Source organism: Rhinolophus ferrumequinum, chromosome 18, assembly GCF_004115265.2.
Source record: "Rhinolophus ferrumequinum isolate MPI-CBG mRhiFer1 chromosome 18, mRhiFer1_v1.p, whole genome shotgun sequence".
Lineage (NCBI taxonomy): Eukaryota > Metazoa > Chordata > Mammalia > Chiroptera > Rhinolophidae > Rhinolophus > Rhinolophus ferrumequinum.
Window position 1 is genome coordinate 39,278,042 of NC_046301.1, and position 26,719 is coordinate 39,304,760.

Here is a 26,719-nt window from a genome sequence, read left to right on the forward strand (position 1 = left end):
AGCTACAGCCATCGGGGCAGGACCTCGGTGGGGGCCCCTTCTCCGGGGACTCGGGGAAGGGAGGCGAGGGGACATGGCCGGACACCCCCGCGCGCGCACACACACCTGCGGCCCAGGTGCGATCGTGTCCTCCGGCCTTATCCCGCGCTACCGGGGCCCGGCCCTTAGGCGACTGGGAGGCGGGGCCGGTCATGAGGGGCGGGGACAGCCCGTAGGGGGCGAGGTAGGGTGGAGCTACTGCGGAGGGCCGGGAGGCCGGGCGGCGGCGCGAGGAGGACGCAGGGGCGGCGGGACGCAGGGACGCGGCGGCCGGAGCGCGCGAGGCGAGTAGGACCTGGGGTCGGGTCGGGGTTCGAGTCCGGATCGGGATTTGAGCGTAGTCACCGCCCCATCCCCAACTCCGGGGCGCGACCTCGCAGGTCTCTACCAGCTGCTGCCTCCAACTCCACCATCTCAGCCCAAACTTTACGGACTTCTGAGTGTCTCGGTCCCCGCGTCTCTGCCCCGTCTTCATCTTTGACCCTTGTCCCTGCTTCTCTCCCCCAGCCCCGTCCTCCTCCTCCATCTGTACCTCGCGCCCTGACCCTCGGCCCCATCTCTGCCTCCCTTCTGCCTCTCTTCCCCTCATCTCCTTCCTCTCTCTACCTCATTCCCCCTCTCCGTCCCCCTTCGCCCTCCTCCGCGGCCGGCCGGGCCAGAGCCAGGCCCCAGGCGGCGGGAAGACGGCCGGGCGTCCGGCCGGGCTGGGCCTCGGCCTGGCGGCTGGGCCAGCGTGGGGAGCGGCAGCTGTTTGCCATTAGCCGGGGACCCCGCAGGCCCCGCCCCTCACTGCACGGGCGGCGTCCTCCTCACCCCCTTTTTTGAGGCTAGAAGAGGGCGGGAAGACCCCAGAGATACTCAGGCGGGTCTGAGGGCTTTAAGGAGACCCCGTCGGACATTCGAGCCCACCCGAACCCTGCTCCTTTTCTCTGAGACGCCTACCTTGTCGCCTCTTTAAGTGTCCTGTCTTACTTTCTATCCTCATCTTGTGTCCCTCCCCCTGTCCCCCAAGGGTTCCATAGAGGGAGAGGGGCCTCAGCCCCAGACATCCTCACTCCACCCCCAGTGTGCTTTCTGGAGTCACCTGCCCTCTGCGAGGGTAGTCAGATGGCTGGAGACCCCCAGACTTCAGTCTCTGTGTATAGGAAATGGGTAGAGGGATGTGGAGTGGGGGTGAGGACGGCTTGGCCCACAGTAGGGGAATTCTCCAGGCAAGTTCAAATCCGGGACCAGCCACTTTCCCCTCCAGTGACCCTGGGCAAGTCACTGCACATTTCTGTGCCTCCAGATTCTCCATCTGTGAAATACGATGGTAACTACCCACCTGATGGGGTTGTTTGATGACTAAATGAATTGCCCAGATAGTTTTTACTATTATTTGCCCCACCCCTATCCACCTCCAAGGGCCCCCACAGGATATTCCAGTCCTGCTTCCTGCCTCCAGTCTCTCTCGGGTCCCCAGAAAATATTTCTGATCCTGTTGTACAGGGGGGGATGAGCCTCCAGGCAGGGGGAAAGCCAAATTTCCTACAATCAGTGACCATGTGTTCCAGGTGTTGCAAGACAGAGAAGTGAGGACAGAGACGAGGAGAGACAGGGAGAGAGAAGTGGAGAGAGACGCAGAGAGAGACGTGGAGAAACACAGATGTGGAGAGACGCAGAGACCAGGATGAGAGAGAGATAAAGCAAGACGCTAAGCAAGAGACACACAGGGTGTGAGACAAGGACAAGCTCCGCAGCCCCTGAAGCCCCAGCCCTGCCTTCATGCCCGGCAGGTGCCCCACCTGGCGCATCCTCCCAGGTACCCACTGCCCTGGCACCAGCTGGCCAGAAAGGGTCCTCTCTGGTTGTGGGATAAGCCGGGTCCTCTGTAGCAGGGTGGCTGGAGGTCAGACAGCAGAAAGGACGGGGTAAGCTCAGGCAGAGTGTTGGGGACAAAAGGACCCTGGCTGGAATCCAGGGCTCAGGGTGGGTTAGTGAGAGGCCTTGATTGTCCCTCCCCTTTGCAGCCTCCAGGCGTCCCCTCTTACTTCCTCCCTGCACCCCCCATGACTTCCCGGGCCACCGCCCGGCTTCTATCCTTGCTGTGCCACCCCCCCAGCCGGACGTGTCCTGGGGGGGCAGGAAGTTCTCCTGTAGCCCAGCTCCGAAACTGTTTATTTTTAGAGAAAATTGTTTCCATAAAGGGGAAAGGCTTTGCTCCTTGTTGCCTCCCCACAACTTTCCCTACCACCCCCCCACCCAGGCTGGCCTGACCCAGCTCTGTTTTGGGGTGCTCTACCCTGAGTTGTAGCTCTCTTTGTGTCCCTGGGTCTCTCTCTGTTTCATCAGATCCATGCAGGAAGGCTGTCCCCCTGTTACCACCCCAGCCCCCTGCCCACCACAGCCCCTATAACCAGTTCCTGGCCTGGACTGAGGGGAGGGGGTGCAGGAAGGGTGGGGCCTGTAAGGCTTGGGGCCCCTGGGCTGGGGTCCTTGTAGAGGCGGGGCTATGGGAACAGCTGGAGCCTGTCCAGGGGCTGGACAGATGTGCCGGCAGACTATGAGGGTTGGTTTCTTTGTTCCAGGCCGCGGGGGCCCCCCACCCCTTTCCACAGCCAGGCTGGGTGTACGCCTACGAGAGGGTCCCATACCAGGGAAGAGGGGTGTTGGAAGGAACAGCTGTGGAGTGGGGGGCCACATTCCCTCCCCCCCCCCGCAGATTCTTCCTGACTCCAGTCTCCATCTCCCCCTCTCCCCAGGTAAGCCTCAGCCTGTGCTGCAGGTGGTCTGACTCAGGGTCTCCCAGTGACTCTTGAGGAGCATCTGCAGACCAGAGGATGGCCCAAGTCCTGCACGTGCCAGCCCCCTTCCCAGGTCAGGCATCTGGGGAAAAAAGAGCCCTCCCTGCCCAGGGGTTGGAGGTGGGGGTGCTGAGTGGAGATGGGCCTGTCCTGGAGGCCTGAGGGAGGGAAAAGGGACCTGCCCTGGGGCCTAGGGTTGGGGGGAGAGAGACAGGGCCCCACCTGGAGTGGGGCTTGGGGGTTGAGGATGAGACACAGCCCTGTTCTGAGGGCCGAAATGGGACCAATTTGGCTCTGCCCTGGAGAGTCTGAGAGGGAGACCAGGCCCTGTCCTGTGGGGGGTGGGTCTGAGACTGGAGCCACAGATGAGCAGGAGAGGGCCCAGTGGGCTCCCATCCCTTGGGCAAATAAACCTTGACTTTCTGGGGTACATCAGTCTTGCCCCCAGAGGGACAGCAATGTGCAGAGGTGCTAGCCTTTCTCCCTGCCCCAGGGACTCCAGGCCCAGCCTCCCCGCCCGCATTCCCTGCCAAGGAGACCGACCCTCCCTACTCCGTGGAGACACCCTATGGCTACCGCCTGGACCTGGACTTTCTCAAGTATGTGGATGACATTGAGAAGGGCCACACGCTTCGCCGCGTGGCCGTGCAGCGCAGGCCCCGCCTCGGCTCGCTGCCCCGAGGGCCTGGCTCCTGGTGGACGAGCACCGAGTCACTGTGTTCCAACGCCAGTGGGGACAGCCGCCATTCGGCCTATTCCTACTGCGGCCGAGGCTTCTACCCTCAGTATGGTGCCCTGGAGGCCCGTGGCGGCTTCAACCCCCGTGTGGAGCGCACGCTGCTGGATGCCCGGCGCCGCCTGGAGGACCAGGCGGCTGCACCCACTGGCTTGGGCTCCCTGACACCCAGCGCCGCCGGCTCAACCAGCTCGTTGGTAGGCGTGGGGCTGCCACCCCCGACGCCACGGGGCTCGGGACTGTCCACCCCCGTGGCACCCAGTGCTGGGCACCTGGCTCATGTGCGAGAGCAGATGGCAGGTGCTCTGCGGAAGCTGCGGCAGCTGGAAGAACAGGTGAAGCTGATCCCCGTGCTCCAGGTGAAGCTTTCAGTGCTGCAGGAGGAAAAGCGGCAGCTCACGGTGCAGCTCAAGAGCCAGAAATTCCTGGGCCACCCCACAGGGGCCCGAGGCCGCAGCGAGCTCTGCCTCGACCTTCCTGAGCCCCCCGAGGACCCAGTGGCACTCGAGACTCGGAGCGTGGGCACCTGGGTCCGAGAGCGAGACTTGGGCATGCCTGATGGGGAGGCAGCCCTTGCTGCCAAGGTCGCTGTGCTGGAGACCCAGCTCAAGAAAGCGCTCCAGGAGCTGCAGGCAGCTCAGGCCCGGCAGGCTGACCCCCAACCCCAGGCTTGGCCATCGCCGGACAGCCCAGTCCGCGTGGACACTGTCCGGGTCGTAGAGGGGCCGCGGGAGGTGGAGGTGGCAGCCAGCACAGCTGCTGGGGCCCCTGCACAGCGGGCCCAGAGTCTGGAGCCCTATGGAGTAGGGCTGCGGGCCCTGGTGACATCTGGAGGGGCCGAGAACCCCCCTGTGTTCCGCAGCCATGAGGTGGTGGAGACAGCGTTCCCCGCGCCCACTGCATCCACTGGCAACATCCACCTGGTGAAGAAGATCAGCATCACAGAGCGAAGCTGCGATGGGGTAGCAGGTGAGCCATAACTGGCCAGGGAGGGTGGTGGAGGGTCCCTTTCTTCATCTGAGCAGCAGGGTCCAGCCCCAGCCTTGGCCTTCTACCAGATAGACTGCTGCCCCTCTCAGAGCCTCTGTCTCTTCATCTGCAAAAAGGGGACAAAATTGTGTCATCGACTCAGTGCACTAGGAACCATGCAGAGAAATTGGGTATCTGTTAAGTGTTTGTCCTCAGGTCTAATACATTGTAGGTGTCCAGAAAACAGGAGGTATTTTGGTGGGAGGGTCCCCAAGGCTGTTGGTTCGCTGGGCAAAAATTTCTCCCTCTTTATTCTCTAAGTGGCAGGAACCAATCTCAGACTAGTTTAAGCAATGAAAGGGAAGTGTGTTGTTCATGTAACATAGTGACAGCTTCAGGCATAGCTGTATCCAGGTGCCCTGAAATCTCTAAGTCTTTTTCTCTTCCTCTGTGCACCCTGGAGGTTTCTCTCAGGTGGGCAAACGTGGCCCCACTGCTCTTGGTATCTTCCCTTACAGCTCTGTGAAAGAAGAGCCCCTCAGTCCAAATAGTGCCAATAAAAATTCTAGGGGTGGTGCTCATTGGCTGACTTGGGTCACATGCCTGACACCAAGCTAATCACTGAGTCCCTCACTGCCTAGCAGTGAGGGGCATCCTAAGGGTAGAGTAGCCCCACCCAAGTCCTATGGCCAAGTCCTGAGGGAGGAAGGGGATGCTCCCTGAAGGAAGTGCTGAGTCCTCATGCAAAGAAAGGGGATGTGGGATGTGCAGAATGGCAGCTGTCCACCACCGCCACCCTGAGGCTACTGGGAGAAGCTGTCGGAATGACTCATAATAATGACAGCTGTTCTTTATCGGATACCAGCCTGGTATGGAGTGCTATGCTAAGTGTTTCACCCACGGAGGAGCTAAAGACGGGGAGCTGTGCAGCCAGACATCTTGGGCTCAAATTCCATTTCTTGCTGTGTCCCTGGGTGAGCAACTTCACCTCTCTGGGCCTCAGCTTCCCTGTCTGTAAAGTGGCATAATAGTCCCCACCTCTAGGGAGCTTGTGAATTAGAGCATAAAGTAAGTGCTCAATCAGTGCTTGTCGCTGCTTCTGCTGATGATTTTCAGGTCAACTCTGTTTATAGTTAGGGAAACTAAGGCTCGGGGAGAAGCTGCACTTGCCCTGGGTCACACGGCCATGGAATAGATGAGCCAGGATCTAAACGCAGGTCATCCTGAACCTGCAGCAGGCCTCAGAGGTGGGGCACAGGTCCTCATCCCGGCCTCAAATGTCAGGTGGCCAGAGCCCCGTGGTGGGACTGGAGGGCACAGCTGGAGGGTGGGGACCCAACCCAGCTGTGTTTTCTTGCTTCCTCATGTTGTTCCTGGCCAGCTCCGGGCACCACTCCTCTGTTCTGCATCCATCCCAAACACCCAGCCCTGTGACTCTGGCCTCCAGCCAGGGACCCCGCCCGACCTAGCCTTGGGATCTCTGAGAGGCAACCTCCATTCCAGACATGCTTCCCAGGGCAGCCGTGGGGCCTCCTTCCTGCAGGACCCACAGACAGCAATGTCCCCACCCTGTGCAAGCCCCGACAGTTCTGCCTCGTATCTCACCTTCTCTTGCAGCCAGCCCCAACCTCTGCCTTGCTTGAGTGGAACTGGTGTGTGCTGCTTCATTTCAATGTGGACTCATGCAACAAATGTTTATAGAGTGGGGGGTCCTGACAGCCTGATGTCACCAGATTAATGTGAGGCTTAAATGCATCAATTCAGGTCAAGTGTTCAACAGATAAACAGTGGAGGCTTCATGGGTTAGTTGTTGGCTTTTTGAACCAAGGTGTGAAAGGAAAGAAGCAGCCAGGTGGCAAAGAGGTGGGAAGAAGAGTGTTCTGGGAGGGGGGTCACAGCAGGGGCAAAGGCCCTGAGGTGAGGAGGGGCATGGATGTTGAATAAGCTGGAATAGGAGCAGGCTAGAGAAGCAAGGTCCAGGATAGTATCAGGGATTGGTCCCACAGGGCTCGTAGACTGGGGAGGAACAATTTGGGAAATAAAATGAGATACTACAAGGACTTGACAAGTTTTTGCAGCATGTATTTGCTTAGATGGGTCAGCTAGATGCGTAGGTCAGGGAGGGCTCCCTGGAGGAGGAGGCAAGGAGGAGCCCAAACTCTCTGCCATCTAGAATTTGCTCACTGCAGTTGAAGGGTGGGGAGGGTGACTGGCAGCCTTCCCCTCAGGCTGGCAAAGGTAGGTTAGGGCTACTAGAGGCCTGGAGACCCCCAAGTCCCATCCCTCCACCTGGCAAACCACAGAGATCAGTGGGAGAAGGGGCATCTGTGGGGTCTCTCCAAGACTTGTAAATTTCCTTTGCCCTTGTTCAAAACATATTCCTTTGAAAGCAGTTCGTATTCTTTGTGGAAGCTTTGGGAAGTATGGAAAAATCTAGAACACAAAATAAAACCCCCATAAACCCACCACCGCCCAAACGCAGCTGCTGTCAACACTTATGCTTCTTTCCTTCTGAAATTTTTAACACAGAAAATAATGTATATGTTTCAAGTTTCATGACACGGAGCTGGTGGAATTAGTTGTTTTGCTTTATTTTATTTTTAAAAGCAGTTAGCATCCCTTATTGCAGACCAAGACATTATTTGACTCCTTTTTCATATTTTAATTCATTTAACTTCCCAGCACCTTTATGAAGCGGGATAGTGCTTTTAATCCCCATGTTACAGATGAGGCAACTGAGGCACAGGGAGGTTAAAGGATTTGCCCACGGTTCTCAAAGCCAGGTTTTAAATTCTTTGATTTCTTTGATTTAACATTATCCCAGGAGCATTTCCTCATGTTATTAAAAATTATTGGATGTGCTTTTTTAAATAGCCACATCATCTCTTTACTCTCATGAGTGCCACGCAGACATTCTTCCACAGGTCCTTTATGTCCTCTGATCTGTTTTTTTCAGCACAGGTTTCTAAAAGCGCATTTTTGAGGACCTTGATGTCTGTTACCAAATTGCTTTACACACACACACATACACACACACACACACACACACACACGGCTCAACTCACTTCCTGTACTGGGTGGCTGAGTAATTTAAATTTTTAATGATTTCTTTGGATTTAAGGAGCTCAAACCTGAGTTAATGAAATTCTGCTCATGGCAACCCCACCTCTGTTGTTTCATTTTACTCTTTTTTTCACCTTTGTCTCCACCCTCAATGATGAGGGTTGGTAAATATTTTCAGCTCTGCAGGCCATATATATGATCTCTGTTGCAATGACTCAGTGCTGCTGGGTTCTTTTTTTTTCTTTCAGCTTTATACTTAATATACAAAAAATTGTGCATTTTTAATGTATACATTTTGATGAATTTGGTGCTTCCGTTCTGCCTTTATAGCATGAAAGCAGACATAAACAATCTAGGTATAAATGAATGAGTGAGAGTGGATGTATGCCAAAAAAACTTCACATGTCAATACTGAAATGTCACTTCCATATGAATCTTTGTCCCAAATAGAATTTCATATAATTTGAATTTTTTTCCAATTATTTAAAAATGTGAAAACCATGCCCTAGAGCCATAGTTTGTCAATCTCTGTGCCATTCACACATCAATTCCCACCCCCACCTTAATATCATTCCTGGCAATCCACCTTCCAGAAGCTTATTTAGATATTTGGGTGTCCTTTAAAAATATGCCCTGTGTTTAATTTCCTAAAATGGTATTGTGCTTTAGGGAAAAATAAATCTTGTTCTTTTCTTATTTTTTCCTCTGTACCCACTAGTTTTGAACTCTCCACCCTGATGTTTATAAATCTGATTTGACACTTTAAATGCCCTAGTATATGCTACACTTTTCTTATCCGATCCCCCTTTGGTGGGCACTTGGGTTACTTCCAACTCCTGGCTGCCGTGAACAGTGCTGGGGCCATCCTCACTTGCCCCCTCCGGTAGGGTCACTGGGCTTCAGGAGATGCAGTTTCAAAATTCTGTCTGATCCTCTCCAGGAGAGCTCTCCCTGTTCACACTCCCATCAGCCCTGCTTTGTCTGAGGTGCCCATTTTCCCACATCCCCACCAATATACACTTTTATCTATCTAATTGTTTGCCCATCTGATGCTGGTACAAAGTGGTATCTCCTTGTTTTAATTTGCGCTTCTTTGATTTCTGATGAGGTTGGGCATTACCATATATGTTTAATAAGATTCCTCTGTGGATTCCTTATTTGTAGTCTTTGTCCATTTTTCTTTGGGCAATTTTGAGAAGTTCCCGGCGTATCCCAGAATAGGAGTTGGTGAACTACAGTCTGCGGGCCAAATCCAGCCCACTGCCTGTTTTTATATGGCTCACAAGCTGAGAATGGTTTTTATGTTTTTAAATGGTTGAACAATATGAAAAGAGTAACATTTTGTGAGGAGCAAAATTATATGAAATTCAAATTTGTAAGAACACAGCCACACCCATCATTTACATACTGTCTAGAGTTGCATTTGTACTATTTTCAACTGAGATTTTATGGCTCACATAGAGAAAATATTTACTATCTGGCCCTTTACAGAAAAAGTTTGTTTACTCCTATTTTAGAACAATAATCACTTACCCTTTTTAGCATTGTGAATGTCTTCCCCCAGACTGTATTCTTCTGTCAATTAACTTTGTCTATAAGTTTTTTGTTTAGTTTTTAATCAAATAGAAATCTTCATGTTGGAATAGTTAAACCCATTGTATTTTTTTAAATTGTTTTCCATTTTAATTGAGATATAATTGACATAGAACATCGTATTAGTTTAAAGTATACAAATTAAGGATTTGATACATGTATATATTACAAAATGATTACCACAATAAGTCTAGTCAACACCCATCACCTTACAGAATTATAATTTTTTTTCTTGTGATGAGAACATTTAAGCTCTATTCACTTAGAAACTTTCAAACATATAATACAGTGTTATGAACTATAATCACCATGCTGTACATTATTACATCCCCAGATCCCCAGGATTTATCTTATAACTGGAAGTTTATACCTTTTGACCCTCTTCACCCGTCCCGCCCCCTGCCCCTGGCAACCACCAGTCTGCTCTTTGTATCAATAAGTTCAGTTTTATTAGATCCCACATATACTGAGATCACCTCGTGTTTTTCATATATGGTTTGTGCTTTGAGGAATTTTTAAAGGAATCTTTCCCCTTCCTGAGGCCCCTGATATTCTGCTACATTTTCTTCCTGTGGCTTTGTAGTTGTACCTTCATATTATTCCTTCGGAATTTATTTTCTGTGTAAGGCATGAAATGGGGATCCAGCTTGATTTTTCTTGGCTAGGGAACGTTGCTTTCCCCAACACCACAGACCCACCCTTGACCACTGGTTTGTGGAAACCCCTCTCGTCCCCCCAGTTCCCTCAGAGGGCTGTGCTGGGCTGTCTGTCCTCCATTCCTTCGGCCCATCTCTTCTCACAACAATGTCCCTCTGATTGGACTGTTGTGACTTTGGAATGTTTTACTCTCTCCTAGGCCAGGTTTCCCATCTCTGATCTTTTCTGTAAAATTGTCTTTGCTGGTTTTGGACTTTAGTTTTTCCATATAAATTTTGTTATCAGTTTGCCCCATCCCCCAGTGGAATAACAGTAATAAATATCAGTTTTATTATTGTTCTTGTTATTTTAGCAGTGTAGCATCTGACCTTGAACTCCTCATGCTGGAAGGAGCCACCCTAGCTTTTGGAGGCAGGGCCTGCTTTTCCCTGGGGGCGGAATGGACCATGGTGCCATTCCTTTTTTTTGTTTTTTTTCATTTAAAAAAAATTGTGGTAAAATACATATAATATAAAATTTACCATCACAACCATTTTTAAGTTCCCAGATGAGTGGCATTCAGCACATTTACACTATTGTACAGCCATCACCACCATCCATCCTCAGAACTTTCTCGTCTTCCTAAAGTAAAACTCTGTTTTCACTAAACACTCACTCTCATCCCCCTCCGCCAGCCCCTGGCACTCACCCTTCCGCTTCCTGTCTCTATGGATTTGACTCCTCTGGGGACCTCCTTTAAGTAGAATCACACAGTATTTGTTCTTTTGTGCCTGGCTGATTTCACTCAGCATAATGTTGCTTCACCTGCTTTTGTTACTCTCTGAGGTGTTTAAATCAGGAGCCCGGAGTTTGGGGCAGACACTGAGATTGCAAACTGACCATCTGCCTCAAGACGTATTCCACATGGCCTAATAGTGCTTTTGTTTGTTTGATGTGAATTTAGTGACAAGATTGTTTTAAAAAAAAACACAGGAGATTCACGTTAAAATCCAGTGTGTGTTCTTGGCCCCCACTTGAGTTCAACTCCGACTCTGGGTCAGCCTGGCCCGGCCCGGCCACACCCCGGGCTTGGGTGCTGTCACATGTGTTCATGGCCAAGGGTCTTTTCTGTCCTGTGTGCTTGTCCCAAGTATTTCGTCAAGTTGAGTGTCCCCCACGGAATGGAAGAAGTAGTTACTGTGTATATCAAAAAAGTCTTAACTGTTAAAAGGAATTAAAATGAATTGGTTTGCAAAACCCTTGGCCAGTGGCAGGAATGGGATGCCCTGGGAAAGTGGTGACACAGAAGCTGCATGTGGCCTGGGGGTACCTGAGCTGTGCGGAGACTTGGGCAGCCACTCACAGTGGCGACTCAACTTTTGTTTTTCGCTCCAGGCCGGTGACCTAGGGCTGGAGCTTCCTGCCAGCCTGTTCCCAGAGGAGACAGGCCTCTAGGGGGTCTGTCTGATGCCCACAAAATCACCATTGTCCTTAGACCAACCTAGGTGGGTTTGCTAAAAAACTGTTGTAAGATATGCACAACATAAAATTTCCCATTTAAACCATTTTTAAGTGTCCAGTTCAGTGGCATTAAGTACATTCACATTGCTGTGCAGCCGTTACAACACCCACCTCCAAAACCTTTTCATTTTCCCAAACTGAAACTGCCTGGGTGGGGTTTTAATTTTCATTTTCCAAGAGCCTTATTGTTTCTTTTTCCTGATTATTAAAGTAACATCTGCTTAAAATTAAGTAAAGAAGGAAAAAAGGGAGCCAGATAAAAAATGATATCCTACAGCATAACCTGCTTTTGTAAAAAAAAAAAAAAGAAAGAAAAATCATATTAAGTTTTATCGAAATATAGTTAACAGTTATCTTGAATTAACAGATGCTTCTCAAGCACTCTTGATGCGCAGGCATTGTTCTAAGCTCTTCATCCCACCTTACCTTCTTTAGTCTGTGCAAGATGCCAGGAGGTAGGAATATCATTCTCCTGGGGCACAGAGAGGTTAAGTGAATTGTCTGAGGTCATACAGCTTGCTCCCAGGCGTTGCGATTCTCTGTAGTGACCACCACACTTGGCTGTGATCAAACCTTGTTTCCAGACAACAGTCAGTATGCTTGTCATGAGCCAAGATTGTGGGGTCACAGGGTCCTCCCTTTCCCTGACCAGCTGTGGGGCAGACAACAAACCGAGGTTGGAATCGGATTCTGCTGCTCACTTGCTGGGTGACCTTGGGCCAGTTCTCTGTGCCTCAGTTTACTCAGCTCTAATAGTCCAACTTCTCATGGGCTGGGAAGATTTGATGAACTAATACAAGAATTAGTCCTCCAAGCACCTGGCCCCAGGAAGCAGTTATTATTACTGTTGCTTTGCTGTTGTTACCCATGGTGAGTGCCTCTTTCCTGCCCCTCCAGGTCTCCCACAGGTTCCTGCAGACTCATCCTTAGCACCGCCAGGGTCTGCAGCAGCCTCCTTGGCACAGCCCAAGAAGGACATAGGCCAGGTGCCCACCCTTGATGCCATCAACAGGGAGCCCACCAGGCAAGCAGCCTCACGTGACTCAGAGGAGGCCAAAGGCGCAGGCAAGTGGGGGTAACTGCCAAGAGGGGCAGGGCACAGGAGGCCTGGGCATGGGATCTGACTTTGGAAGCCCCTTGTGACACCACTCCTTCCCTTAGGCGGGCCCCAGGTGAGCCTGCGTTCCATCATGAAGCGGAAAGAGGAGCCTGCAGACGCTGAGGCCCACCGAAGGAGCCTCCAGTTCGTGGGGGTCAATGGCGGGTGAGAGGAGCCCCCATCCCATTCCCCTCACTTTCCTCAGCTTCCATTCCTGTTGTTCCTTGGTTCATTGGAGCCCAAGAACGTACCAAGGACCTGGTCTAAGCCCCTCCCTTTGATTCATTCATTTAACGAAAGCACAGTAGACAGATGAGGAAACTGAGGCACGATGAAGCCAAGGGCCTTGCTGGACCAGGAGTCTGTCGCAGTGGTGTGGCTTCAGAGCCTGTGCTCTAACCACTGTACTGCACTACCCGTGGAAGGTGTCAGACTCAGCTCCCTGCCCTGGTGAAGCTCCCGCGCCAGCGGGGCCTCCGGTGGTTGGAGCAATGGGGATGCTCAGGCAATGAGGGATCTCGGAGAGGCATGGATGCCCCCAGGGGAGTCACTGAAGGAGGGGACACGTGTGCTGCAGCACAGTAGGAGCTAGCAAAGTGAAGAGAAGGCAGCGAGGGCTGTCCTACTGTAGGACCCAGCCTGAATAAAGGCTCAGCAGTGGGAGGCATGGGGAGCATTGGGCAGGGACAGTGTGGGGCCTCAAATGCCAGGAAGCTTAGACTTTGTTGAGAGGAAGCAAGAAGCTTGGGGTCCCATTTGCAGGGGGGTGAGGATCTGAATCAGTAGCACCTGTGTAAGGAGCGAAGCATGTGGCAGGGACCAAACGGTAGAAAGGAAAAGCAGTGTCCCTCCCTACAGCGTAATCCCAATCACAGCTCGTGTTTATCGAGCACTGTGCCAGGTGCTATAGGCCCCATTCCTGTAGCCCTGGGAGGTCCATACTACCATGGTCCTCGTTTAGCAGGTGGGGAAACAGGTCCAGAGAAGCCCAGTAGCTGTGCCCCTCCCCTCCCATGTCCTGTCCGATGCGGCATCTTCCCTTCCCTCCCCATCCCTCCTCCCCAGGTATGAGTCCTCCTCCGAGGACTCCAGCACGGCAGAGAACTTCTCGGACAATGAGAGCACAGAGAACGAGGCCCCAGAACCCAAGGAAAGGGTGCTGAGTGTGGCCGAAGCCCCCCAGCTCAGGCCCACAGGGACGGCAGTGGCCAGTACCAGCCGGGAGGAGTGCCAGCTATCTCGGGAGTCTCAGCACGTGCCCACAGCTGAGGGGGCATCAGAATCAAATGCAGAGGAGGAGATCCGGTCAGTTTTCTGAATGGGAGGGATTCAGGTAGGGCCCAAGGGGGTGTGTGGGGTGACCTCTGCCTCAGATCCCACCATTCAAGCCTTTTGAGGGACCAGCCAATCAGTCATGCACACCTTAGTTTGAACTAGCGAACAAGTACTTTCTCCTTCTAGGCATCTTGAAGGTCTGGAGGTTTTGATGAAGGGCCTGAAGGGGGCAATTTGGGCTGTTGGGTTAGGATTTAGGGGGCAGGCAAAGTTTGTCCTTCAGCTACCCACCTTCTCTGGGACATTTTTGCCCCACAGGTCGATCCTGTTTATCTCTTTTTTTCCCCTGGTGAAAAATCTGCCCTTGGGAAAAGATTTTCCATTGCCACTGACCAGTTAAAATAAACTGTGGCCTGTGTGTCCCCTTTCTCTTGGGGTCTGTGTATTCTCATGTCTGCCCCTTGGGGTATAGTATTAAAATGTGTTTTTGGTGAAGGGGGCATCTGAGGGTCCACCACTCAGGTGAGCCCTGGCGGGATTAGGTGAGTGCCGTGGTGGACAGCATTGAGGTCCTCTCTGAGCACCCCAGCCCGATGTGGGAAGTAGGGAGAACCAAGAGGCTGAGATGGGTACTCCCCAGGTAAACCCCCTTGCCTCTCCCTGGCAGGATGGAGCTAAGCCCCGACCTCATCTCAGCCTGCCTGGCCCTGGAAAAGTACCTGGACAACCCCAACGCCCTCACTGAGCGCGAGCTGGTACAGTGGGGCCCTAGGCCTGGGAGGGGGGTCTCCTTCCCCATCACCTATACACTGTCTTCTCCTTGTTTGCAGTGTCCCCTGTGCCTGCCTCAGGGGGACCCTGGAGCTTGGGGGGGGGGGTGTGTGTGCTTGAGTCATGGGCCTTGGAGAGGGACCGGGGAGGTGGGGTGGGGCCCAAGGATGATCTCCCGCGAGCAAACCGGGCCTTGGTTTCGGGTCCTTTGGGGGCTTCCGGGAAGGAGCTGGCATATTTCCCTCTTCTGGTATCTACACTTGCCTTCAAAGGTCATAGCCAGGATAGAGACATTCACATCTTCCTTTAGGGGGCAGATCTCGAATTGCAGTGTCTGCACTTCCCTCCAGAGTCCCTGTCCAGGATGGGGATATGACACTTCACTCTAGGGGCTCATGTGGGTGGGGAGCCCACACTCCCCTTTCAAGGCTCTGGTTGAGGACAGGGGCGTCCACACTCACCACCTGGGGCTTTGCCCTCATGCCCCTTCCTCTCCTCCCCAACCTGCATCCAGAAAGTGGCCTACACCACGGTGCTGCAGGAGTGGCTGCGCCTGGCCTGCCGCAGTGACGCCCACCCTGAGCTTGTACGGCGCCACCTGGTCACGTTCCGGGCCATGTCAGCGCGGCTGCTGGACTACGTGGTCAACATCGCCGACAGCAATGGCAACACCGCGCTGCACTACTCCGTGTCCCACGCCAACTTCCCGGTGGTGCGGCAGCTGCTGGGCAGCGGTGAGCCCGCCAGGCGGCACGGCGGGCCCAGTGGAGTGGGCCAGCGGCCACCCTGGTTTGATGGTCTGATGGGGAAGACACTGCCCTCCTAGTCCGATAGGGGAAACTCCACCCTCACTGTCTGATGGGGGAGGCACCACCCTGGGTCAGATGCAGGAAATGCCACCTCCACAGTCTGATGGAGGGAGCCACTGCCCTCCCATTCTGTTGAAGGAGACTCTCGCCTCCCAGTCTGGTAGGGGCAACACAGGGTCTCCCTGTAGCCTCAGTATTCTGGAAAGGGCAGCCATGGTCTTAGGGAAAACATGAGGCCCTTCCATCATCCGCAAGGAGCCTTGGATATTGGAAGCCACACCTCTGCAACCCTAGTCTGAGGGACGGATGTGGCCTCCAGTCCGGGGCTTGGAAAAATGTGGTCCTCAATTCAGCAAGAAAATACTGGCCCTTCCCTAGTCTGACAGGGAATACAGTGTCCTAGTCTGATGAAGGAGGCGGGGCCCACAGTCTGATGGAGGCAGAGGCCAATCTCAAGAAGACTGGCTGTTCCAGATCAATGGAGACACAGCTCCTTCTCTCAGCCCCAATGTGGGTGCCAATGTCAGGGGGCCCCAGTCTGATGGAGGAGGCACAGGCTCCACTTTTAGAAGCCACTCATCTAACGGGCTGACACGATGGAGACAGACACCCTGGGGCAGAATGGGTTTCTCAGTCTGAGAAAAGGGAGGAATTAGGCCACACCTAGACTGATGGAGGAGACACAATGCCCAATGCTCATTATGGGAGAGTGAAACAAGGTTCCCATTCTGATGGCAGAGATGTGGGCTGTCCTCGGGGACCCTCCCCCAGCCGTGAGGCAGCCCTGGCCAGCATCAGCTGGTCGGAGGGCTCATATCCTCCTATCCCCTCCCTCCTCGCAGGTGTCTGCCAAGTGGACAAGCAGAACCGCGCCGGCTATAGCCCCATCATGCTTACCGCGCTGGCCACCCTAAAGACCCAGGATGACATCGAGACTGTCCTGCAGCTCTTTCGGCTTGGAGATGTCAACGCCAAAGCCAGCCAGGTACGGGCCCTGGGTGCTGCAGACCTGGGCAGCCCTTCCCATGTACTATGTGCCAAGCCGAGACATGATCTTGTTCCAAGGGAGAGTCCACACTCCACAGACAAGGAAACTGAAGCTCGGAGAAGCAGATCATTTCCTCAAGTTCAAACTAGCGGGGGCAGATTTGAACTCAGGGTGTCTAACTCCAGAGCCCCTTTCTTATGACCTGCCTCCAGACTGCCTCAGATACAGGACCTTCTGGTGGAAACGGTGGGTTGGGGTTGGGGGAGGACATAGGGGTCCTCAGCCTTTCTTAACCTGACACCGTCCCACATCCTATTTGGTAATTCATTGGACAGCAGCTGGATGCGGGGAGGCTCAAATGGTGGACAAGCAGGCATGGTCCCCACACTCCTAAAGCTCACTAGCCAGCCGGGGGCCCCTGGAGCCACGAGCTTTACAGGCAGCTCAGAGGCTTGGAGTGGGTTTGGACTCGGAGACTGCGAGAAACCATGAGGGGCGTGTGATCAGGAGAGTAGCATGGCCTGTTTTCTGGTTTGAAATCTCCCTTTGGCTGCTTGTTGGGGAACGGAAGCTGGGAGACTATGGTGGCGACAAGCGTGTGGACGGGTGTCCAGGCAGAAGAGCAGGGCAGCCAGGATCCAGTGGGAACAGTGCAAAGGAGAGGGATTTGCAACGGCTTAAACGCAGTGAAGGAAGAAGTTGCGAGGGTGCATAACAGGAGCAGACCCTGGTTCCTTTTTTTATTGATTTCGTTATTTTAATTAAAAATAGTTTTTTAGTGGTTTCCTTTTTTTTTAATTGAGGTGAAATTCACATAAGATTAGCCATTTTAAAGTGTACAATTTAGTGGCATGTAGTACGTTCACAACGTTGTGTAACCATCACCTCTATCTACTTCCAGAACATTCCATCACCCCTAAAGGAAACTCTGCACCCATTAGCAGTCAGTCACTCCCCGTGCTCCCTCCCCAGCCCCTGGCAACCACCAGTCTGCTTTCTGTCTCTATGAATTTATCTGTTGTGGGTATTTCATATAAATGGAGTCATGTGTCCTCTTTCACTGAGCATAATGTTTTCAAGGTTCATCCATACAGTAATATGCATTAGTACTTCATTTATTTTTAAGGCTGAATAATATTCTGTAGTATGTTATTTGTTTGTTCATCCACTGATGAACCTCAGTAATTTCTATTGAGGTTCAACTTACATGCAGAAAAGTGTACAAATCTTAGCTCGATAAATTTGTACATATGTTTACACCTGTGACTTAGGCCTCTGCTTTAGGTGGGTGTGGGTATGGGGAGGCAAGTGTCACCTCCCTGAGGAGGAGGCATCTAAGCTGCGACCTGAGGGGTGAGAAGGAGACAGCAAGAAGAGGAGGGACCAGCAAGTACCAAGGCTGGACGGTGGGAAGTCGGACTCTTTGAGATACAGAAGGAGGCCAGCGAGTGGGGGTGCCGTTAGCATCAGAGTACTCGGGGACCATGGAAGGTTCTGGAGCAGGGGTGTCATGCCTCGGGGCCTGCATGGTCCATAAGCTTGTTCTGTGCCCTGCCCAGGCAGGGCAGACAGCCCTGATGCTGGCAGTCAGCCACGGGCGGGTGGACGTGGTCAGAGCTCTGCTGGCCTGCGAGGCAGACGTCAACGTGCAAGACGATGACGGCTCCACGGCTCTCATGTGCGCCTGCGAGCACGGCCACAAGGAGATCACGGGGCTGCTGCTGGCCGTGCCCAGCTGTGACATCGCGCTCACTGACCGCGTGAGTCCCCACCCCGGTGCTCCTCGGGGAGGGTGGGAGCACAGTGCTGGGTGTCATCATAGCAACGGATGCTTTACAGGACGGGAGCACAGCTTTGATGGTGGCCTTAGATGCGGGGCAGAGTGAAATTGCGTCCATGCTGTATTCCCGCATGAACATCAAGTGTTCGGTGAGTCTCCACCCTGGCAGGGCAGGGGTGGGGGGCTCTGGGAGGGGACAGATGTTTATGAAGAGCTGATGGTGTATGGGACCTGAGCCAGGGACTTAATAGTTAAGCTTGTTAAACTTTCATGGTGCCCATGAGGAAGTGAGTCATGGGGAGCTGAGACTGCATGATATGGTTGGCATGACAGTATTTGAACCCAGATCTATCTGGCTCCAGATGCATGCTCTTACTCGCCATTCACTCATCTGAGAAACATTTACAGAGCACTCACTGTGTCAGGCCCTGCAGTCATAGCACTGAACAAGACACAGAAGCTTCTGCCCTCATAAAGCAGACATTCTAATAAGAGACACAGTAAGCAAATTAGTATATCATTGCCAGGGGTTGGTAAGTGCTGGGAAGAAATATAAAACAGAAGAAGAGGGGGGTGGCTGGTTAGCACAGTTTGTTAGAGCGTGGTGCTAATAACACCAAGGTTACCGGTTCGATCCCCAGAAGGGCCAGTGTGAGCTGTGCCCTCCTTAAAAAAAAAAAAGAAAAAAAACAGGGTAAGAGGGATGGTGACCGACGGAGGAACCATTTTAGACTTTGATAAAGTGGTGACATTTGAGCCAACATTTGAGGAAGTGAGGGAGCAAGTTGTGTGGGTCTTCAGGCAGAAGGGACAGCCAGTGCAAAGGCCCGGAGCCAGGAGCATGTCTGGTGTGTTTGAGGGGCATCAAGGAGCCCAGTGGGAAGAGATGAAGGCAGGGAGGTGACTCCACAGATCATGAGAACCTTGTGGGCCAGTGAAGACTTGGGCTTTCACGCGAAGCATGTCAGTGCATCAGAGGCCGTGAGGAGTAACCCTGTAAAGAAACCCAGCCTGTTTAGCCCAGCATTTCTCTTATTTGACCACAGAAATCTGGGTTGTTTTTTTTAAAAAAAAAACCTTGCCTGCTAGCAAAACACTTTTCCAGAAGCATAACAGGAGGAGGATGATATTGATACTTGCTGTGTCCTAAATGTCTGATGGAGGACAAAGCGCTTCTAGTCTGATGGAAGAGACAAGTTCTTCCAGTCTGATGGACTATATACTAAGTGCCTACTAGGCATGATTTCTTGAACCTTCCACAATAACCCGATTCAGTTGCATAAAGTACTAATGTTATTTCCATTTTTCAGTTGGGGAAGATGAGGCTTATAATGGTTAAATCCGTGGTTCAAGGTCTCACAGCCAGTAAAAGACAGAGGCCCTGGGGTCAGTCTGACCCCAGACCCTGGGCAGGAGCCTCACCTCCCCCACCTGGCGTCCACCTTGCACTTGCCCCGGCCTCCCCGAGGAACATCTGGGGCCAAGTTCAAGGGTGGCATGGTGGGTGTCAACCACAACAATTTCCCGAATGGTCTAAGAGAGGGAAGATTGCGGAGACATAACGCCATCCATCTCCACCTGCCTCTGAGGTTCTTCCGAGGCTCCGAGTTTTTCTGGCTTCACTCCCCAGAGTGTCAGGACACCTGGGCCTCAGTCATGGTGCTCGGGATCACCTGGGGATCAGTTTTGGGCCTTGGTTTCCTCAACGGGAAGATGGGGGTGATGGGGCTGGGTGATGCCTGATCTGTGGTCCCAGGGACTCCTGAGGGTGGAACCCCAACCCTCCATCATTGTTCACCTGGACCACTGCTATTGCCTGCCCTGGTCCCCCTGCTGCCACCCTCACTGGCCCCTCCAGTCTGTTCTCTCCACAGCAGCCAGAAGTCGTTGTGAACACCTGAGTCAGGGCACATCCCTCCTGTTCACAGCCCTCCAGGGGTCCCATCCCACTTGGAGAAAAAGCCAGTCATCCTGCACAACAGTCCTCACCTCCCCCCACCCTCTTTCCTCTCCCCCTCCCTCACTAAGCTCCAGCCACAGTAGCCTTATCACTGCGCCTGCCTCAGGGCCTTTCCACTGGCTGTTTCCTCTATCCCTTGGCTGGCCCCTCAGCTTCATTCAGCTCAGATGTCCCCTTCCCTGACCACCCACTATCCACTTTCATTCCCTTCCATCCCTTACCCCTGATGAAAATCCTCTACTGTATTAATTACTTTTTTGAGACATCTCCCTGACAATGTCGCCTCCTTGAGGCCAAGGGATCACGGCCTCTTGTTCACTCACCACAGCCACGGGGCCAGCCAACAAAGTCGGCGCCTTGTAGGCAAGGATGACAAGCAAGGAATTCTGCTTCTCATTTCAGTTTGCCCCGATGTCAGATGACGAAAGTCCGGCATCATCCTCCGCAGAAGAGTAGCCGTGAGAGGGGACCAGCTGGCCCCAGGTTAAACCGCCCCTCCTCCCTTCTCCCTCACCCCTTGTCTCCTCCCTGGCCAGCACCTTCTCATACCCACCAAGGTCCAAGTCTCAAAGGCAAGTGGGTTTTTCTTCTGCTTCCCAGGAGGAGTTCCCAACAGTGACAAGACTGCAGCTTAAAGCAGGTTTGGCCTGGTACCCCAGTTCAAAGCAGCTGCAGTACAGACCGAAGCTACACTCTCATATAAATTGGTGCCAGTGGCTGACGCTGGGGTGTGGGTTTGTGAAGATCACTGAGAACAATCAGCTGGCAATGATGGATGGAGGAGGGTGAAAGCAAAAATTACTGTATTTTTTAATTGTCGGGGGAGGGGGGGACATCATATTAACCTGTTGCCAAATTTGAAAGTCACTGGAATTGCATATTTTCATTTTAATCCTGAATGTTATTGTGCACGGGTGGCGTCTGGAGTGGCTTAACACTCCCCTTGCCTTTCTCTCCACCCCCACCCCACATTTAATTGTCTGGTATATAATAGCATTTTGTCTGCTTCCCCCAGACGGCTTTCTTGGGGGAATTTTCTTCTGATCTCTTCACAAAATGGATTCTGTCCTTGTCACCTGGGGAAGAAAATTCAGTCCTTCTGCTTTCTTGCTGCCACTGCCGCCCCCATTCAATTGGCGGGGGGCTCAGGACCCAGCAGCTGAGATGTGTGAGCAGTTCATATCAAGAAATTACCCCGCAATCCGACCCCTCCCCGCATGGAGGCCCCAGCAAATATTTTCTTAGAAAATCCTTCAAACCTGAAGACACAGGAAATGAACCTAGTTCCCAGTGTGGCTGCTGAGTCCCGGGGCTTAGAACCTTGGTTACAGGCCGTCCTCATCCTCCCCGGACTCCAGAATCTCTCTCCTCAAGAGAAAGAAAACAGGGCATGTGCTTGTTGGCAGAGCATGGGGCAGGCTCCAGAAACCCCATGTGTGCACGATTAAAAGTTGGCTGCCCCCGGAGGGCTCCCAGCACAAACTGAAAGAGACAGGGCTTTGCCGAAAACCAAACAAGGGCCAGCTGGGTTTTTTTAACAACCTACAGGCTTTCCGGAGCTGCCTGGAACGGAGCCTGCTGGAAATGGGGCTCGCCAGCCAGACACACAGTTTCCTTCATTGCCTGTTTTGTCCCCAGAATCTCAATATGGTTTTCTTTCCTGTTCCTACCTTTCGTTGAACCAAAGAAAGAAAAGGGACAGATTCCAAGCCTTGTGACGGGAGTAAGACCCTTAGGTGTCCTGCCCTCTCTTGTCCAGTTCTCAGCTCAGCCGCCAGGGTTGGAGGCAGACAACCGGAGGATAGATCAGACAGACCCTGAGTGCATCCCTTCATTCAATCAAGTGAAATGCTGGCTTCTCTCCTGGAGGAATGGGTTTCTTGGCTTGATGGAGTCTGGCTTGCTTTGATTTTGATTGAAGGAATCAAAATCTTCTTGATTTTGTACCTAAGACATAAGAGCTTGGATGGTCAAAGGGGGGAGGCACCCCAGATTTTGTGTGTGTGTGTGTGTGTGTGTGTGTGTGTGTGTGCAAGTTGAAGAGAAAACAAAACCCAAGTTGCTTCAGGCTGACCACTGGTATGTGTTGGAAGACTGTATGCAGATTGGAGCAGCTTTGAGAAGCGGTACAGAGTTGTGTGCCTGTGTGTCCTGGCCAGGAGCCAGCGGGTATGTTTATTTTAAGCTTTCAGAAGCAGCTTATTGACCCCACACACACATATACACACTCAGATAAATCCATATTTGTCCCTTTATTCCCCTGTCCCCCGGTACCCCTAGTAGGTTACAGGGGGTCCTACCTTTGTCCCCATCCTCTTCTCACATGTATTCATGACCTTTAACTTCACTTTCCAACCACGGTACGTCCATAAAGACAGTATTACACTTAAATGAAGTATTCCTTTTTGTAATCGTTTTTTAGAAAGTAAGGGAACTTAATAAAGCTACCTTATGATAATGCCCACACGTCTGTGTCTGATCTTTGTCTCATTGTATTCCTCTTTTAAGATTTAACATAGATCTTTTTTAGAATTCACTTATTTTGAACAATGTTCAAAGCTACAGAAAAGTGGCAAGAATATTACAATAACCTCCCTTACCAGCACTGTCCCATACTGTAGCCACTAGTCACATGTAACTATTTCCATTTAAATGTAAATTAATTATAATTAACTTATGCTCAATAGTCACACTTGGCTTGTGGCTATTGTACTGGGCTTCAGAGAGAGAGAATATTGCCATCCTGGCAGAAAGTTCTAACAACCAACCACAGTGAACACCTCAGACAGTCTTTACTGATTGTTTTTTCCCTACGGCAGAATAATTCATACTGATCGTAAAAAGCAAAATTCAAACAATATAGAAATGTTTGGCATAGTGGAGGGTGCCATGGTTCCACTTGGTAGAAATGGCCACCATAGTCAACATTTTTAAGTATCCCCTGCCAAACCTTTTTCTAATAGGGTGGATCTTAAAATATTTTGTTCAGGTGTTTTATTTTTTGAGGTATAATAAACATACATTTTGCTGACTCTGGGTGGTGAACACACAATGTGAGATATCGATAATGTATTACAGAATTGTACACCTGAAATCTAACTTTACTAACGACTGTCACCCCAATAAACTTTAAAAAAAATAAAAACAAACATACATTTTGTGCACAAGTCGTGCACAAAAGTGTACAGCTCCATTTCGAAAACTGAGTCATCGGCACCAGGACAGGAAGTGGGGCATCCTGGGCTGGTGGCCCGTCCCCAGTCCCCAGCCCTTCCCCCCTCACTCCCTCCAAAGGTGATTAATCATTGATGACTACTCTCCTAACTTCTCACTTCCACGGTTTTACCTCTGGACTGTTCAACCAGGAGCTAATGGGTCGCTTTCAGAGGTTTTAGGAAGTCCCAGGAGTTTTATGCAAAGTTGTATGAGCAGAAGGTCACAGCACTTGTCAATTTTTCAGAGGGGTTTGTGAGCCAAGAAAGGGCTTTTTGGAAATTTTTTAAAAAATCGTTTCTCACAAGTAATTGCCGGGGACCATTTTGTCATTTTTCTTAATCTTGTTCAGCTAATGCTTAAGAACCTATTCCCCACCCCACCAAATCTTGCTTTGATTTTTTTATACATGTGTTGTGTTTTTCTAGCTTTTATTTATTTAAGTGTGGTTTTCGAGGACCCATCAGTTCCAAGTCAAGTAGTTGTTTCAATCTAGTTGTGGAGGGCGCAGCTCACAGTGGCCCATGTGGGGATCGAACCGGGAACCTTGTTAAGAGCACTGCGCTCTAACCAACTGAGCTAAGTTGGCCGCCCCCAATATACATGTATTTTTAATTGTGGTAAAGTATACATAACCTCTACTATCTAAACCATTTTTAAGTGACCAGTTTCGTGGCATTAAGTACATTCCGTTGCGCCACCATCACCACCATCCAGCTCCAGAACTCTTTTTATCTTCCCCAACTGAAACTCTGTCCCCATTAAACACTAACTTCCCATTCCCCCTCCCTAGCCCCTGGCACCCCCCATTCTACTTTCTGGATCTAGGATTTGCCTACTCTGGGGACCTCAAATAAGTGAATCATACAGTATTTTCCCTTTGTGTCCAGCTTATTCCAGTCAGCATAATGTCTTCAGTTTCATCCATGTTGTAGCATGTGTCAAAATGCCCTTCCTGGGCGGTCAGGTGGCTCAGTTGGCTCTGGGCAGTGGGGCTGCCGGTTTGGTTCCGGCATGGGCTGGTGACCTGTGCCCTCCGCAGCTGGAGTGAGGTCAGTGAGCTGCCACTGGGCTCCCAGGTGGCCGGATGGCTCGGTTGGAGCGCATGCTCTCAGCCACAGGGTTGCCAGTTCGGCTCCCGCAGGGGATGGTGGGCTGCGCCCCCTGCAACTAGCAACAGTGACTGGACCTGGGGCTGAGCTGTGCCCTCCACGACGGACAACAACTTGACTTGAATGGAGCTGATGAGTCCTGGGGAAAAAAAAGTTGTTCCCCAATAAAAAGAAGTCCTGGAAATACACACTGTTCCCCAATAAAGTCCTGTTCCCCTTCCCCAATAAAACCTTTTCAAAAAATGCCCTCCCTTTTTAAGAATGAATAATATTCCATTGTATGTATATACCACATTTTGTTTATGCAGCCATCTAACAATGGACAACTGCACAGGTTGCTTCTACCTTTTGGTTACTGTCAATAATGCTGGATGCATGAATATCTCTTCAAGTTCCAGCTTTCCATTTTGGGGGTATATGAGTATAAGTGAAATTGCTGGGTCTTATGGTAATTCTCTTTTTAATTTTTTGAGGAATCGCTATATTTTTTTTCCATAGTGGCTGCACCATTTTATATTCTCACCAACAGTACACAAGTGTTCCAGTTTCTCCAAATCCTTGCCAAAACTTGTTATTCCTTTTTTTTTTTTTTTAAGCTATCTTATTAGCTTGAGGTGGTTCAAGCTTTGCTTTTTGGAAGGGAGGTGAGTGGACTTTTTTGATTTAGAGCATTTATATCTGCCAGGGTATGGTTGTGCAATCTCAAATGGTTTGTCTCTTGAACATCCCGCCCCAGCTGATAAGAGAGCTATCATTAGCCATTGGCTTAGAAAGGTTAAGAACTCAACAAGGTCACAGGTAAACTACAGAGCCAGAAACTGAACCCAAGGTCTTATCTTCTCTTTATTTCACTCTGCATTGTTAGGTAATCCACTGCCTTTAGACACAGAACGTAAGCCTCTGCCACCAAAGTTCACACAGCTGATGTCAGCGTCCAGTGCTCAGCCATCAGGAGGGTGAGCAACACTCTCTTTGAGTGCTGATTCTGGGGACCCGGCTCCATGCCCTGACACAGATATTTCTGTAGGAAATCACTCAGGTGTCATGACTGCCACATCTGCTGGCTGGTCCATGAGACAAAGGCTGGGGAGCTTCTTAACCTGAAAATTTGGGGATGGACTTCTGGGGTCCTAAACTCAAAAGCTACACAAAATCCCAAAATGAATGGATATTGGGTACATTTTTTTCAAGGAAGAAGCTCTCTCATTGCTTTTGTCAGATTTCAAAGAGATCTGTGATCCAAGAAAGACTAAATAAATCTATTAGTCGTAAGGGTGTCCCTAGCTACATGACCACTGTAAAAATATAAAAACATGAGCAGCCCCTGAGGTATGGCAAAAACTATCTCATGGAAGTAAGCTTTGAGGAGAAAGGTGGCCCCGGGCCTGGGGTTCAGGTCATGTCAGATTCCTGAAGGTCAATCGAAATCACATTTCCTGAGTGGTAGCTTCTTTCCTCCCTCCCCACCTGTGCCTTCTCTGTTTTACTGGCTTCTCTTCTTTTCTACAATTTCTACAGTTAGAGTGTCTCAGAGCTTGGGCCGTGGACCTCTTCTTCTCCTTACTCTCCCCTAGGGTAGTCTCATCTGGTCTTTGGACTCCTGGATTTTTATCCCCAGCCCAAATGTCCTGTAAACTCATATAGCCAACCAACCACCTTCTTGATAGTTCCATGTGGCCATCCCCAGGCATTAGGAACTTCCCCAAACTGTTCATTTCGTGCAATCCCTCACCTCCAAGCCTGCTTATCCCCCTCTTGACCACTAGCACCACCACCATCAAGGTATTAGGTCAAACAGCCAGGAAGCATCCTCTTTCTCTTGCTCATTCTGCACATCCAGTCTGCTGACAAGTTCTCTCAATTCTGAAAGATCTGGAGCCAGTTGACTACATAACTCACCCCTATTTAACACCTTTCAATGCTTCCTGTTATACCAGAAAAAGCTTCAGGGCTCCTGGCTTCATCTCCTTCACTCATTTCTAACCATCCAAACCTCCTCACTAGTCCTTAAACAAAATTAAAAATTTCCCCATCTCAACGGCCTTTGCACTTGCTCTTTCTTCTGTCGGGCGATTTGTGTCCCAGAACCTTTTTATCACTCAGGGAATCCAACCCTGACCATCTGACTTAAAGTCGCTTTCCTCCCCGGCCCCAACTCTGATGACTCTGTCTTATGACCTTGTTTTATTGCTTTCATAGCAGGTGTTCCTGTCTTCAAAGATCCTGTTCATTTGTTTCCTTGATTGTTATGAAGTCTTGTCACTAGAGCAGTGGATTTCAATGATGGGTTTTTTTTTATGTGACCTATAGAAAGACACAAATTTCACATATGATCCAGCCACCCAGGTGTTATGGCTATGTAATAAATTACC

At 51.1% G+C, this 26,719-nt stretch overlaps 1 protein-coding gene across 8 annotated transcripts; it reads left to right on the forward strand.

The window, feature by feature from the left end:
• Positions 1–216: 216 nt before the first annotated feature.
• Positions 217–22,488, forward strand: KANK2 (KN motif and ankyrin repeat domains 2). Of its 8 annotated transcripts, none has more exons than XM_033134243.1 (13): positions 1,593–1,840; positions 2,781–2,895; positions 3,316–4,527; positions 12,238–12,405; positions 12,502–12,604; positions 13,505–13,744; positions 14,382–14,469; positions 15,000–15,219; positions 16,137–16,279; positions 17,842–18,042; positions 18,122–18,211; positions 20,425–20,505; positions 20,623–21,921. In XM_033134243.1, the coding sequence occupies exons 2-12, from the start codon at positions 2,859–2,861 to the stop codon at positions 20,476–20,478; spliced, it is 2,556 nt and encodes an 851-aa protein (XP_032990134.1). In that variant the 5' UTR covers positions 1,593–1,840; positions 2,781–2,858; the 3' UTR covers positions 20,479–20,505; positions 20,623–21,921. The 8 variants fall into 8 exon arrangements, with proteins under 8 accessions (XP_032990129.1, XP_032990132.1, XP_032990134.1 ...); XM_033134244.1 differs by having other exon boundaries at positions 21,782–21,914; XM_033134238.1 differs by lacking the exons at positions 1,593–1,840; positions 20,425–20,505 and adding an exon at positions 217–323 and having other exon boundaries at positions 21,782–22,488.
• The last annotated feature ends 4,231 nt before the right edge of the window (positions 22,489–26,719 follow it).

What these genes read in the sequence shown, in the direction of transcription:
- KANK2 (XM_033134238.1), top strand. Translation starts at nt 2,859, where the DNA reads ATGGCCCAAGTCCTGCACGTGCCAGCCCCCTTCCCAG. An exon ending in AAGCTGCGATGGGGTAGCAG is followed by an intron (nt 4,528 to 12,237) that starts GTGAGCCATAAC and finishes CTGCCCCTCCAG; the next exon opens with GTCTCCCACAGGTTCCTGCA. An exon ending in TTCGTGGGGGTCAATGGCGG is followed by an intron (nt 12,605 to 13,504) that starts GTGAGAGGAGCC and finishes CCTCCTCCCCAG; the next exon opens with GTATGAGTCCTCCTCCGAGG.